The sequence below is a fragment of the Chlamydotis macqueenii genome, chromosome 12 (genome assembly GCF_036417535.1).
Source record: "Chlamydotis macqueenii isolate bChlMac1 chromosome 12, bChlMac1.mat, whole genome shotgun sequence".
In the NCBI taxonomy this organism is placed as follows: domain Eukaryota; kingdom Metazoa; phylum Chordata; class Aves; order Otidiformes; family Otididae; genus Chlamydotis; species Chlamydotis macqueenii.
In genome coordinates this window covers 1870909-1886947 of record NC_141567.1, presented here as the reverse complement: position 1 = coordinate 1886947, position 16039 = coordinate 1870909, and the positions used below count along the sequence as shown (strand labels likewise).

General features: G+C 42.1%; 1 protein-coding gene across 5 annotated transcripts in view; it reads left to right on the top strand.

The window, feature by feature from the left end:
- IQCH (IQ motif containing H) overlaps positions 1–16003 on the top strand; it is a 63905-nt gene extending 47902 nt beyond the window's left edge. For 4 of the 5 annotated variants that reach the window (XM_086757308.1, XM_086757307.1, XM_086757306.1 and 1 more), the window contains 5 exons: positions 6530–6697; positions 9769–9894; positions 10506–10567; positions 13333–13441; positions 14788–16003. In XM_086757308.1, coding sequence (XP_086613434.1) covers positions 6530–6697; positions 9769–9894; positions 10506–10567; positions 13333–13441; positions 14788–14889 — 567 coding nt within the window. In that variant the 3' untranslated portion in view covers positions 14890–16003. Of the gene's footprint in view, positions 1–6529; positions 6698–9232; positions 9647–9768; positions 9895–10505; positions 10568–13332; positions 13442–14787 lie in introns of those variants that run through there. The other variant, XM_086757309.1, reaches the window with a different exon arrangement.
- Positions 16004–16039: the final 36 nt, after the last annotated feature.

The window sequence follows — 16039 nt, the reverse complement described above, 5'->3', positions numbered from 1 at the left end:
GAAGCAATTTAACCCTTGGCATGAATGCTGATGATCAGCCTTGATCACAGTTTGTAACAAAATATTAATATTGCTTGGTTTTATGCTAGAATAATCTGACATTTTGTTTATTTCTAAGGTCAGATTTCTTTATCACAATGTAGTCTACTGAATTCTTTCACCAGTTGGACACTGTGAAAACCAAATTCACATTATTGAATACTAAAAATAAAAACACTTCCATGAGCTTAAAAACAGTCAGGCCAGGCTTCCCATAGATTTGTGCCTTGAAGTTAAGTTCCCACATGTTCTCCAGCCTTTCCCACTGTAAGGTTGCTAGTAGATTACTGGGTTTCCTCTGTCCACTTATTTTGGGAATCTCATGGGAGTTTAATATATTTGACAATTTTACCTTCTTCCAAACTTGGTTGATATTGGCCGATAGGATTGAATATTATCACAGATGTACAAACCTAAAGCATAATGCCAGACTAAAACAAAACAAAATCAAGTAAAATCTGGGTGAAGAGACTGAGCTTTCAGTGTTCTGGTAATGGCCTTGTGTTTGAAGACTAAAGAAATGAGATAATTTTTAAAGAACATAAAATCCTTACTGTTAGTGATGAAGAGTATTGTTGAGCTTACTAGGTACAACCACACAAATTTGAAATTAGATACTAATTTCTTCTATTTCCAGAGCATCTCCTTGGGTTTTTGCTCTTTTGACATTGTTTTCTTCTACAATCTTCAATTAAGACCCTCGCTGTTTAAGAAGAGTTCAGCTGTGAAAGGGAACACGTCTGTATTTAATGGGTGGGCTTTCAGAAGACGGTGGGGCTGTACGCCCCGCAATCCATTTGGGTGTCTGCTGCTCCTAGGCGTCTGAAAATCACAGCTCGTAGGGTGTGAGAAAAAGCTTTCAAACACAGGGCTTGTATTTAAAACCAAAGAGTTAGCATATGGTATCTATTGGCAAAAGCTGGCTCTTCGGCAGCACCGTGATAATTATATTCCATTTTAAGCTCAGAGAAGGCTTAAAATCGGGGGTTTGGTAACTAGTACCACTATAGGGTGGCTGTGGTAAGGCAGCGAGTGGGAATAACGTTAGCTTTGAAACACAGATCACAGTTACATTTGACTCCCAAAATGTATTTACACAGGCATAGTAATTAGAACTGCAGATTAGCCAGACTGGACAACTTCCATGTAAAGTTGCTTTAAAAAGATGAAGGGATGCCATTTCACCCATGAAGTCAATGGGAGTTTTGCCAGTTGCCTCACTCAAGCCAGGAGTTTGCCAAAATGCAGAAATGCTTCCTAGATTATTAAGGTTGTGACACTTCCTGGCTTGAACAAGGACATATTAAATCGGTCAGTGTTTCCTGTGGCCTCTTACTATTCTTGTCTATTCTGTCTTGGTTTTCTTGCCTTGTTTCCAATTGATTCTACCTTAATATTTCCCGTTTGTCAGCATGTACCACAACTTTAACATTATTTAAGCACAGGTTTTAAAATTTAACTAGATGTAGAGGCAATTAATGATGCCATCTGTCTTGTGAGAGAGAGATTACACAAAAGATTGTGCTCCTGAAAGCACTGTTTTTTGGCAAACAAGAAATCCTATTAGACTCTCAGAACATTTGCTCACTAATTTCAGAAGTGCTCACGTGAATGCAGTAGCTGAAAGGCTCAGATACATTTCCTGGAAGTTCAGTATACTTAGGCATTGCTTCAATGTTATGTTTTACAGAGAATATCAACTGATACATGATATTTTCAGTAAAACTAAAAATTAAATATATCATTGAACATCTTATTGTTACTAATGCAGTCTGAGTATTTAAATACTTAAAAATCACTGAAACCTTCATAAATGCTACATAAATACAACTCCTTAAGAAATGTGAAGGGCCAAAAAAGTGAAACCATATTTCTGCTGTATGCTGCAGTCCATGTCTTCACCCGTACTTCCCCTGTGCACTCATGCAAAGGGGACTTTGGAGCAGGAGAAAGCAATGAAATGTGCTTTGAGTTTCAGGCTCTCCATCTGAAAGCCTTGAAAAATCTCTGTGTCATAAGCACAGCATTATTTTTTATATGAACACCGGGGTATTGCTTATATTTTTCAAGATTGCTACTGTTAGGCAGTATTTTTGTTCAGCGTGCTGTTGTCATATTGCTGTGCTCCTCTGGAGCACCAGTAGCAAAGAGGCTGCGTGACGGGTAAGGAAAACCGCACGTCTATCAGACACACGGGTCAAAGGGGAAACAAGCGTGAATGTGGCAATGAGCGTGTAATCGCCCTTTGGGTCACAAACACAGCAGGATCTTCGTTGTCCTGCAGTTCTCGCTGTCTACGCTGACCAAAAGGTGCCAAGAGGGATGCTGTCCTCAGGCCCGGAGGAGCTGGGTGATGCCGTAACCTTTCAGACGTAAGACACACCGCCTCCTGTTTCCACTGGATTTTCCATTTCCTTCACTCAGTACCCAGGTCTCTCCCAGCTCCCTTTCCCTCATCCTCACGCGGGAGCTTTTCAGTCTGTCACTGCCGGTGCAGCCCTAGCTGCCTGTTTGCCACTGCTTCTACGTACAGCAAGTAATTCAGAGACTTGGACAGATTGTGTCATCCTCCATCTACGTGAAGCCCTTCCTGAAATGATGACAGAACTGGAGGAGGTTGTGCTTTGCAGCCAGGAGCATTGAGGGTGGTGCCTGTCTAACTCCTGTCTGGCTGTCTTCAAACCTGTCTGTCCTGCGGCCTAGTGCATGTTCTGCTGCATTTCTTGCATTTTGTTGTTTATTTTGTGTGTAACTCTGAGGCTAAGATCGAAGTGACGGTGCTGGGTTAGCCAAGGAAGGTGGCAAGGCAGAGCTTCCCACCCAGGGGCAGAGAAAGTCGAGGACATCATTCTGTTTGCCTCAGGAATCTATTTCTAGCTCAGTTATAAGCATCTGTGATTTGCTCCCGAGGGAAAGGAAGATGGAGACACACAGTTTTCAATGCCTTGGGGAAAGAAGTGGAGGAGAAAAATGAGGTGTGTAACTTGGATTGAATCGCTTCTGACTCCCGCTCTCTTTTCCAAGGCTGATCTTTAAGAGCCGGGCCTTGACCCTTCGAAGTGAAGTCTCGCACAATATTGACTGAATGCTGCTCACATCCCAACTTGTCAAGGAGCTGCACCTAAATGAGTCCATTTAATTGACTGGGACTGCTTGAACGCATAAACTTACTTACATCCATAGATCTGTGGAGAGAGAATTTGGAGAAGCGGGGTCATAAGTCACCTTTTCCATTGGTCTGGTACCTTACACAGCTCTGTACCTGTTGCAGCAATAGTGAAAGAACACTGGACTGAGTTGTTCAGCTTGGGCGCAGAGGAAAAGATGAGGCAGAACGTATCAAGAGGAGAATTATAGAGCTGGGAAGGTTTTAGCGGGGGAGTATTCTCCCTCCATTCCAGTCCAGCAGCTTAAGAAGGCCCTGAGGAGGACGGCTCCGGGGCTGCCAGCCAGCGCAGGTGGCTCTGGGGTTAGGATGAACAGAGCACGGATGGCTCTGCAGCGCACCGGTCAGCTCTGATGTCACAATTCTGGTGATGCTTTCAGAGGTGCTTTTGGTGGGATGCGTTCTGTACTTACATATGTCTTTTTAAGATTTCTCCAAACAGAATGTAGCGGGTTTTATGTGTTATCTTCAAACAAGAGCCACGGTGTTTTCATTAACAGTCTTCCAATTTTACATTCAGCAGAATAGAGATTAGGACCCGTCCTGGGGCCCTAAAACTTCTGGTTTTGGGCCAGGACCAGACCATCCCAGCAGCTGCCACGAGATGGCAGCCGGATAAGATCCTGTCTGCAATCGCCGCCGCAATAATCAATTCTATTGCGAAATTTAAAAGTCGTCAAAGCAGCTCTCTCTTCAACGCTCAAGTTGCATTACTGTTTTACTAATTGACATTTTAAGTGTCATTCAACCACTTCTTTAAAAATAGCAGGTGTGCTCTGTTCAATAATGTAAATGTCAATACGAGATGCAGATAAAACGGTTAAACTGGAGAAAGAAAAGCTGTAATTCTGTTAACTCTTTAAGAATTTATGTTCCTTCCCCTCTCAAGTTTACATTTCAAAGCCGAAGCATTTTTATGGCAGTTGTAAAGAATGACACTATAATTGTGACTTTATTCACTTGGGACGTCCCTCCGACAAAGCGCGGGCTCTTAAGCCGCGCGTGCTGAAGGAGAGCGTCTCCCGGCAGCACTTGGCAGGCTGTGTAACAGGGAGCAATTCCAGACTGCGTCATATTTCCTTGGACAACACAGACAGTAAGTCTTGCAAGATGTATTTCTAACTGTTTTTTTTTTTCCAGTGGTGGGATTCTGCAAAGTCCTTATCTGTGCTTTGCTTAGCTTAATCTAAAACTTCTCGAAAAACTGTCTAAAATCTTAACTACTGGGCAGAGCTGAGGCTGGAGCCATCCCCCGGAGCTGGGATCCAGGGATGCTTCTGGGCCTTCCCAGAGCAGCGACTGGGAAGGTGCCAGTAAAGCGTTAGAGCCAGGCTGGCATGCTGGGTTTTTGTTCAGATGATGTGAAATGTATCACACAAGTAATTATCACACAAGTAATCTCTTTTTTCCATCTGAAATTAAAACAATGTCACTTGCATGTGCTTTAATGTTAGTTACTGACAACATGGGATTTGTTGAGCGGCTCTTGTGAAACGTAGGTGCTATCCCACGCTTGGTACAGTTTGTCTGAATCTCTACCAGGCTGTAATTAATTTCCCTTGTGCTAATGGCTGTTTGTGTGCCAGGCTGCAGTTTTTAATGCTTTATCTGCTGCTAAATGCTCAACCCGTTCTCTACACATTGCCTGAATTGTACTCGCCCTGATGCACGACGCTCGCAGGGATGGCTTCGCTTTCTTCTGTGGTTTTTCTATCTCAGCTGTTTCGTGGTCCATCTTCAGGCTAACTTCCCTCCTGTTCACCCACCGACAAAGCTCCCAGATGGGGCTGCTGTAGGCTCTGAGGTCAGAGCAACACAGCTGTAACATCAGGGGCCGGATCAGGAGCAACCAGTTGAAGAGTCCTCGCGTATCCCAAATCTTCAGTAGTCCCTGGTCCCCTCCTGTAGCCCTGCCATCTCTTTCTACGGGCAAAGCTTTAACTGAGAATCTAAAATCCAACTCAAACAAGGTTCAAGACGCAGTGGCTGTTACTGGTTTGTTGATATATTTATGGAGATTGCTGTAACGCTTCTCCAGTATGTATAGTTTATAATGACTGTCCGGCTCACTGAAAAGGTTAGCACATACTGGGAAAGTACAAACCGGTATGGAAGTTCCTTCCTGTCTTGCAGAAGTGATGATAAGGAATAAATTATTGAAGAAAATTAAGCATTATAATTGGGGAATATTCCCTTATTACTAAGTAAAGGCAGCCATTAGCATCCGATTTGCATTTTACACCATGCAGCAGGAAATATTTAAGTTGACAAATAGGATATTTAATACAGCAACAGATACTTGGCGGTTAGATATTAACAACTGTTACTGGTGTGATTTATTCACCGTTATAAAAAGGGCATTACGATGTGCATACGATTCAGAAATTAACTCCAGTTTACCAAGAGGCCTTGACTGCCTGACCTCCTAATATCCTTATAATGACGCCATTTACCATTCGAAGGCTCATTCAAGTCATTCACTGCTGGATTTGTTTTGAAGGCGTCCACTGTAGGGCAGAGATTTGCGTGCGTTAACATTTCGCGTTGGCGTAGTGGGCGCAAGCAATTTTTAAGTGGGGAAAAAGCTCACGGGTAAAACCAGGCTGAGGTTCTTGGTGGCAGAGGAGCCTCGCAGAAGCGATCCACAGTACGTACTTCTGCCGCACCTCGGCATGGATGGGCCTCACAAATCCTGCCTGACTTTTATGTACTTCACTATCTTCTGGAGGTTTATATGAGACTTTTGTCATTGCCATCAGGTGTGGGGTGGGCTTCCCTTCCGCCTGCCCGTGGGACGTGTTCCGCTGGCAGCCCTACATATGGCTTGATACATATCCTCACACACGGATTTCACGCTTCCCTGCTCCTTTTGCTCAGGTTAGCTTTGCCTTCTGGAACCTCCCTTTTTCTGTCCCAGAATACCTATTTGTAACTCAAGGCTGACTTTATTTAACCTTAATTATTCTTCAGGTGAAAGAATTTAGTATTTAGTATTTGGATAATTACCTATTTAATGCGATACAGCTGTTGAGCTCATCTAATCTACTTTTTCTAATTGCTGCTAAAATCTGGGTGACTGTTTTGCACTCAGGCTTTTGGTTTTCTCTGAAAAGTTACTTTTGAAGTTCTGTAAGGATTCAGGTTGTTCCTGTTTGGAAGCGGTTTATCGCTGCCAGTGATGCACCAGCAGAAGGAGACCAGAGGTATGCACACCAACATGCATGAAAATAGATGCTCCTTTACACAACTCCTGAGTTTCACCCTTCCTGTTCTTTTTTTTTTTTTTTTTTTTAATTTTAATGCACCTGTTTGTGTTTTGCTTAGGTATGGGCAACGGACCTTGACCTTTGCTATAGTGACCAGCTGGCCTTGACTCAGCTCATGTTGTACGTGACAGATGGAAATCTGGATTGTTGCTCCAGCCGCTTGGAAGTATGTCTTGGATCAAAGAAAATGAAAAGCCAACAAATTCAGCACGAGGAGACAAAATCTGTAAGCAGTGATTTGTTTACAAATAAAGTCATTGATGTAAACTACTGAAAAGTTAAAATCTGCCCTAGATCACTGTTCTGGAGGAGCTGAATCTGCTCCTTTCAGATTTTAAACGGCTACTTTTAGATTTTACAAGGTTAATAAAGTAAACACAATATCATCACGTTAGAAATTAAAGGAAAGGGCCTGGATATTTATGGGTACCTGATGATTCATCCTTTGTACGCAGTAATACTGATCTGTGGTAGTAACTAACCTCTAAATATTTCTGGTAGTTTTCAAGTTGTAAAAAACACTGTAATTTGTGATGCAAGAAAAGGGAAGGAGATGAAAGCACTGCCCTGACTGTAGGAGTAACTTAAAAGCAGTCACAAAGAAATCTGAGCCTTCAGCTCATGAGCTCTGATTTGGGATCAGAAGTTAGAGCACTGAAGTTCTACCCCATCTCTGTACTTTCATGCCCAAAACAGAGAGTAAAACAATCGGGGCTACATCTGCGGAAGGATCTGGACACCTAAATCCCTCCCAGCTCTCACTTGAGTTAAACCCACAGGCTGGTTCTCAAAACCTTCATTCAGTTCTGCATCCATCTAATTGTTCAGCATTAATTATTCAGTGTTAATTATGGACGCAGTCATTTGAACAGGAGGAACAACTCATAGCGCCCTAACTGAGGTGAGTTCCCGAAGCAGGAATGTGCCATTTACTCGCTCCTGCTTGCTCTCTCTGGACCAGAGTTGCAAAGCCCAAGGCAAGAAGCACTGTTTGCAGCACCAAGCAAGAGAGCTGAGCCCTGACGTCCCCCCGCCCAACCTTTGTTTGCTGTTGCTGGGTCAGGTTCAGCTGCGCTCAGCGTCGCGTGCTGTGAGCTCACGCGTGCTCGGCTCTCCGTGGGCGCTGCACGCGGAGCGGAGCTGCTCAGGATTGTAGGTTTTGGTGCTGAAACCCCCAGCGCTGTGGCACTGGCTTCTGGTGGGTCTCTCCTTTAATCTCTTGGAAAACTCCTAAGATTGTGTCCATAACAGCGTCTCCCAGGGATGGGATCTTGAAGAAGATATTTGTGTATTGCTTGGACATCCTTATAAACGCACTGTCACAGAAGCATGGCTAACATATGACTTGTTATTATGCTGTCTTGTTAAATTAGATCAGTCTCGGGGTGCGGGGTTTCATGTGGCTCTGAACCTCGAGACTGTCCCTCTTAGAAAGGGACAAAAGGCCCTTAGAGAAGTCAGAGAATAAGAAATGTATGTATATATACACATATACCTATAAACCAGATGCCATTTTACACATTTTGACAGAAAATTCACAACTCCCTTTTTTCATACATAGAGGGGGAATGTAGCACCATTCCTAAAATGTCATGGAGCTGTAATTTAGAGGTTAATGAGCTCTTGATCTATTGTTCTTGTCAAGCAACCACTTTTACTTGGAGAGAAGTAAATTAGATCTGATTAGTCCCAGTAGTACAAGTTTTAGAAATGAAAAGTAATCAAGTAGCAACTTTTTTTTAATTAAAATTCTGTCAGAATTAACATAAATTGTCACTAGATCCTTTATTTTTCTTCCTTCTGTATTTTTGAGGGGTTTATCTCCTGAAGAGTTAACTACAAAAACGCACTCTCTCAGGAAAATATCTGCAGAAAAAGAAACAAACAAACCAAGAGACAAATGGGTTTACAGCACATGATCTGTAATGAATGATTAAGTAAAACACTTTGTGTAAAATTATGATGTTAATAATGATTCTGTCCCTTTTAATTTATTATATAGTCTCAGTCCTGGTAGGTTTGATTTTGATAAAATGGAGCAGCAACTGAGTTTGTGTGATGATTTTATTTTTAGAAATCCTTCTTTGAAAGAACAAATTTCCTAGATACTGCTGCTACTGTAATTATGTACAAAACCAATCACTCATTATAGTTAGGATACATTATCTTCTAGACAGATGAGGCTAAATAAGCAACACATTAATAATTCATACCGCAGTTCATTATGCATGTGTATGCATGCTTTGTAGCTGAAATAAGCACCTCATCAACCTGATGCCAACCCTTAAACAATAGTTCTGTGTTATTGCAGCCACATTCAAGTTTACGCTTGTTAAACTGCTACTTGGATTATTTTATCAAGCATTCATTTATTTGTGGTCCCCTACTGCAGAGAACAGATTTTGGAAGCTCCTTTTTTAAGTTAATGACTTGAGCAATGGGTGTTATTAATTCTCAGAATATTATAAACATGATTAATTTTCAGGCAGAGATGTATTATATAAGGATTTCAACTATGACAACTTAAATGAGTCAATGTCAAAACAAATATCATTTTAGAAAAATTACTGTAAATTACATGCTTCAACGTGCAGTATCCCCACTCTGAATGAACAGTCCAGTGTTAAAAATAACATCACAGGAAAGCCTTGCTGTAGGAGAACATCTCTGTTCAGTTCTACTCAACGCTACACCTCTGTTCTTTTGTCCGAAGCACCGGTGAGAGTTTAAACTCAAGCGCAGTACTGGTTTTTATCCATAGCATGGCCTCCACTGGTATCAGTTGTACGGCTCCCTGGAGTCGCGGGGCCTCGTCTCCTCAAAGACTTGCTGGAAGAATCATGCACGCTAATGCTGTAGCTAAGTGCTCAGTCTTGGAGAAACCCAATTTTGAAACTCCTGATTATCCACTCTGGAATTTCTGCTATCGAGAAGAACCAGCTCTCAAACCACGTGTGTTAGCACAGGGCAGGATGGCGTCAGAGGATCCACTGAGAATGATTTCACAGGGCTCCGTTACCAATGGAGCTGTGAAAATATCAACATGTGGTTCACAAAGGGTGAGTCCGTAGACCTGATCCATAATCTAAGGTTTTGTGTACAGTGTGAGGTGAGGATTTAATTTTGCTGCATAGAAATGTCGGTGTTCAATAGACATTGTTATCAAGAGGAATTCCTCCAAAAGGAGTCTTACTCCACACTTAGATGAGTTCACTGAGAAAAAGCCTTTAAGTAGAAAATTGTTGGTTTCTGATATAAACTGGTATGAAATAAAGAATCCTGCGTTATTTTCTCTAGCCTTCTCCAATAACCAGCTGGTGTGCGGTAGCAAGCAGTCAGCTGAGGCACGCCAGCCTTTCGCTAATCCACTACAACGCTCTCCTCCAGATGTGTAAAGCTCATGGTGTTGGATTTGACCTCCAGGTATGAACGGGAAAGATAAGAAAATGAGATACTCACTCTGCATAATTTTTGCATGTAAATTCTAATATGGTGAAACCACTTAGCACAAGGTAAAGTTTAAGTGTTCTGTTTAGCATAATATAATGTTTAAGTGTTCTGATGAAGCACAGCAAGGTGTTGCTCTACAGTTGGCTGAAGAGGACTCGGTATAAATCAGAATTTATTTTATTTAAAATTGTTTTCATGATGCTGCTAAGAAATGAACTTGGAATTGCATAAAGATCTTCACATGGCTCTGTGGGCAAAAAGGCTGACGGCTGTCATCCAGAAGTTGGGCTTGGGTTCAGAACCGTGCTGGCACGCGGTTTTCATGAGAGCACCTGGCCATTGCGTGGCTTCTTCACACACTTCTGTTCCTACTCTGGAACAGAAATATTTACTATTGAACAGACTCTGCTGTATGTATTTTTTTTTACATAAAGTTAATGTATTGCATTCTCTACAATGTTAGAGCAATAATCTGCTTACGCTGAGCAATAATCCGTTACACACAATTCAGACCTGCCCTTTCTCTATTATAATTATCACTACTTTAGGAATAATTAAAGCAACCTTCTCTTTTTATTTACCAGGAAAAACAGGGAACTGTTTTTATACTGTATGAGGACCAGAAGCGATACCGATTGGGAATGATGTAAGTACACACTGTCCGTTCCACGGTCCGATAACCAGTGACCCCACAGCGTGTGCTGGCTGGGGCTCTGGCAGAGCTCGTGCAGGAAACGAACAATCTGAACGCCACGTGCTCCAGTTCGCTCTGCTATTCAAAAGAGTAAGACTGGCCTTTTGAAAAGTTTTAGGGAGCGTTTTAGTAATAAAAGCATTTGGTAGTAACAAAAGAAAAGGAATCTGCTTAGATCAAAGCCTGACTGCATTGCAGACTAAAGACCTACTGCCGTTAGCCTTACAGGAGATAGATTTACCATCGATAGCAATCTCGCTGTCAGAGCACGTGGATTAGCACAGGCTTGCTTTTACAGGCAACATTATTAAAACCTAACTATACATGATGCAAAGAAGGTTGGAGTTTAATGCCAGTAATTCTTCAGACACATGTACCTCTCCTAAGAAGTCTAAGAAAGCATAGTCTGCACAAATCTACTGTACACTGATTGAAAACCCCTCCTTAGAGAGAATTTATGTAAAGTTTACTGCCAAAATAGGAAATAATGAGTGAGGGGCTGAAACGGTCTCTTCTCCGTCTATTCTGCGTGCCTTTGATGCTGGAGCTATTTCATTTACGACCTGGGTAAGAAAACAGCCTCTTGGGTGCTGGATCTGACTGCAAGTATTTTGGAGGGCAAGAAGAGAATTCAAAATGATCTCAACAAATTGAAGGAACACTATGAAAAGCAGAATTATGTTCAATTGGAACCAGGTGCAAGAAATTACACTTGGATAGCAGTAATGAATATGAGGAACAACTAGCTTTGCAGAGAAGGATCTGCGAGTTCCCGTGGCTTACACACTGCCTGCGAGTCCCGATGTCATGATCTTACAGAAAAAGGTAAACAATATAACCTGGGAGACATTGGCACTAATCCTTCAATTCTACTCAGAGGGAGGCAGTGGAAACGTCGAGAGTTCTAGAAAGCGTGACTTACAACGCCAGGCTAAAGGGGCAGAGGGAGGAGGCAGAAGTGAGATGTGCTAACAGTCTTCAAGCACATAAAAAAGCCTTTGTGGGAAGGAAAAATCTGATTTCCCTGACTTTGGTAGCAGGACGAGAAGAAACGAGCTTAACTTGCAGCAAGAAAGATTTATGTTCAGCGTAAGAGGAATTTCTGATGGCAAGGGAACAACTAATTAGATTGTTTGGTGCGGTTGTCATGGGCAGTGCTTAGTAACAGATCAGACAAACCTCTGTCAGGATGATGTAAGTAGCATTGATCCTGCCCTAGCACGGGGAATGGACTAAATGAACCCTAAAGATGGTTTCTAGGGCTGTGGTTCTTTCAGCCTGTACTGAGCTCCTTGTGCGGGAGGCTGTTGGTAGTCTGCCAGCAAGTCGGATTTGTTTAAAGCTTCGATATTCCTACGCTGCACTGCGCTCACCTGCGGTCACAATGCAGCGCCTTACATGACTGAGCTGTAAGATAAGTTGGAAGGAAAATCACTGCACAAGAACTTGTAAAATATCTACAGGAGCCATTTAAAAAGGTGATTTAGGCATGTGAAAGTGTTCCGCTAACTGCTAAACTCTCCTACCAGCCCACTGATGCTGAAGGGTGAGCTCTTTCCTGCCCTGACACCAGCTATGCAGACCTCCTCCCTCCTGACCCTCCTTCTGCATGGTCTCTGGTACTTCTACACCTCTCCAGGAGTTGGTTCGGCTCAGTAACTCAGCAGGAAGCTTGCTTTTATTGGATTGGTTTTCTGTGAGGCTAAGATAGAATCGGTCTGTGGAGGGGCATATAGTGAGAGCTGGACAAGATAGACGGGGAGGAACTGAAGAGAGGAGAAGGACCTGCCCTTTTCAGAGTCCGTGCACGGCTGGCCTGGCTTGTCCCTGTTGGTGTGATTCCACTCTGTTAGCCACGCACCTTGGAAAATGAGTCCTTATGTCAGGGGTACCGTGGCCTACCGACAGCCTTGCTAACTCCTTCGGAACAGTACATCAGCAGTTGCTTCCCCAGTAAGAAACGCATCAACCCCTCTCGGATCACCAGCTTGAACTGGCAGTTATTAATATATCACCAGGATACTCTCAAATACATTTCCCATACATTCTGATCACAGATTTGTCTTCCATCAGATTTTCAATGCAATTTCATTATCTTAATTTGGAAATATTTTCAAGAATGGAAGAGTTTGAGCTTATAAAATCACTGAAATACCTGAGACATCCATGTGATTTATAATCCATTTTACTACATTGGAGATCTATAGATCCGGTCAGTAAACGAGGTCCCTCCTTCCTCAGCATAATATCCTGTTCCTTACGATCATAGGTATCGAGAGTCTGCAGGTGCCACTGAGAAACCAAAGCCTTGAAAGCTACTACAATCTAAAGAAATGCTGATGCTGCTCAAACTCCTCTTCCAGATGTCTTTCACAAATTGTGGGCAGAAGCAACAGTTCTTCTGAACTAATCCAGGTGTCTGAAGTGTTCTGCTGGCTCAGCCCTAACTCAACAGTAGCCTTCTACTTGGAGTAGCTGAAACCTTGCTGCTTACTTCTGCAAAGTTGATTAATAAAAAATATTTATTACACAAATCCTTTCTGTTGACAAGTTAAAATGGGGCCTCATCTTTCATATCTCCCTGCAGATTGCCACCTTGTGAGATTGAAAATGCTCATTAAATTCCATCACCAGACAGGCACAAATGAGAGGGCGATTGTTTTTAAGCATGTGAAGGGAATCATTGGTAAACTCATTTGTTTGGATATCATTAACAGAACAATCGGAGAGGATCTCCAGGGGGCCCTCATGACCTTTGCTCGCAATCTCTTTATCATCCATCAAGAAATATCAGCACCTAATATGCAAGGCGAGACCAATTTTAAGGTGAGGTGTTAATTAACTAACGATCCCGGTTAATTTCTATACAAGGGCTAAAAATACCTCATGCTGTATCATAAACAAGTACTAAACCATTCCTTTTTTATTGTTAGCGGTATTTTCCAGTGGCTGGGTCAATATAGTAAGTCTCCCAATGAACCTGTTAGTTAAATTTAAGTTTGAAACTTTTTCTTTGAAAAGACGCATACTTCAGTGTGAAATGATTTGTAATGTAATGCTCCTGATTGTCCTTTGTCAGAGCGAAGGAGCTATTGGCACTGCCTCAGACAGTTCTGTCACACTTGTCTGTTTTATTTTAAAGCGACACCATCGAGGTAGAGATCTTAAATAAGAAACACACTTCTCAGTTTATAAAAGCTCCTTAGATTATTAACACAGATTTTTTTTTAAGCGGGCAGCTACTGAGTACTTAATCCATTAGTTCACATCTTTCCTTTCACCCCGCCACCAATTTCACAAGTCAATTCTGTTCCCAATTTTCTCTCCTCTTTGAATCTGCCCGCAGCGCCCGTCCCTGCATGCCAGAGGATGCTCTGGGGTGGTGCGGCGGGACGCGGGACAAAGCGTGGGGGCCTGCCACACTGGGAACGTTCCCCCAGGAGCGCCCACCTTGACTCCGACCTTGCTGGCAAAAGGAGACAGTAGAGCAATAATGAATCCAACCCCGTGCCCTGAAACCAGCACTCATTACAATGCTGCTTTTTGATTGCAGAGAATAGCTGAACTTTCCGGAGGGAGTTACTTTGCTAAACTGTGTCACCTTTAACTTTATAGAAAGTTTCTAAGATCCTCTCTGTAAGTGTTTTGTAGAAAGGTGAAGGGGAGCACTGCGTTACAGATTTGTATCTTAAATCACATAATTTATATCAGATTCTTTCCAGTGTTAACTCCAACTATATTTTCCTCTGACCAGCAGAATGTGAAATGACAGTTTTAGAGACGATATAATTAATTTCAACATGTTACAGCATAAACAAACAACCCCCCCTTTTTTCAATATGAGGGAGTAAAAAGCAACTATTAGAAAAAAAAAAAACCACAAGGGAACTCTTCATAGTGAGTTAACAATGATTTACCTATGTGAAACAGAATACCTGTTAGTTAATTAGAAGTACAAATTGCAACAAATTGTACTTTTTTTAACCTGAGATTTGTACATATTTACTAATAACTCCCCCAGCTCTCCCCGAAGTCAGGCAATTGCGTTGGTGCATCATGTCCTGTGTGACACCGGTTACCGTTCAAGGCAAGCACTACCAGCTGTGCACGTCGCCTGCTGGATTTCATTGTAATGCCCATTAAATAACCTGTATTCCTTGAATCTGTTACAGATGGCAATTCAAGATATTGAAGCAATTCTAGGAATTACAGCAGAAAACAAACTGAAATTGGAAGAGGAGCAACCTTCGAAAGCAGATGCTCTGAAAGAATAGTTAACGGAAAATGTTTAAGTGCCTTGTTCTTTATGCTTCTGGAAACGCTTTCTCATCTGTAAGAACAGGTTTGGTTTTCCTTCTGCATTGGCACGTGAAGTAATTTTAACATGAGACAGTACATTGCCATGGTTTCTGAGTGCAGTGTTTAGAATATTCCTCCTCTCACAAAAATAAACTGCTGAAAAGCAGAGGATCGTAATAACCCTGATGTCTACATTGTGGTTCTCCAAGTACAGTATCTGTTTTTAAAATCTTATTAATTGAACACACGGAGGGCTCATGCTGTCTTTGTCACGCAATCAGACCAGGAGATCATACCCTATTGAAAAAGAGTACCGTGACCCTAAATTCCCTTTCAAACCTATTGTCTTCTAAAACAAGGGCTTCCAACGTGAAAGTAGGTCCAGAGCTCTTCTGCCTGTGAATAAATACACCTAAATGCCCTCTTACCAGTAAGGCCAGCAACCCAGATTTCTCCTCAGAACCGATTGTCCTTACTGTTGTCATTCTGCAATTTCTTTTGTTACCTTCAGATTTTTGCAGCAGCTGTTTTATGTTCACTTTCAAATTACCAAAACCAATAATAATGGCACTGGTTCAACAAGAGATTCTGAGAGGACCAGCAGAATTATACTTGTACGCTGTGAACTTTGCGGATCTACGTGTCCAGCAGATAAATTCTGTGTTTCAGGTACTGCTGACTTTGTTGCCAGAATTGCTGTGCGCTGTTATATTTGTACAATTTGTCCATCCGATCTGTAATCTCATCCCAACAGACAACACATTCTAAATTTTACTATAGGAGAGTGCATCTTCTCCATTGGATGGGCACTACTGCCCCAAGCATGGCAAGTACCTTTGAGGTTACATCCCAAAAAGCTCAGGCAAAACCAGTTTCTAAGACAAATAATGAATGTGACCAAGCAGTTGCAGCAGATCAGCGCCCAGTTTTTTCCCAGTGCCAGAGTCTTTGATCCGTTAGCTTCGTACATTATCTTTTGTGTTAGCCATTTTCTCTTCTACTTTGGTTGCAGAAATAATTTATTGCAGGTGAGAATGTTTGCATAAATGCTGATCCTCATTTCAAATAAAGATTGAAAAAAATGTTTAATTCCTGTTTGGTTTTGTTCCTTTCTTACATGTAATC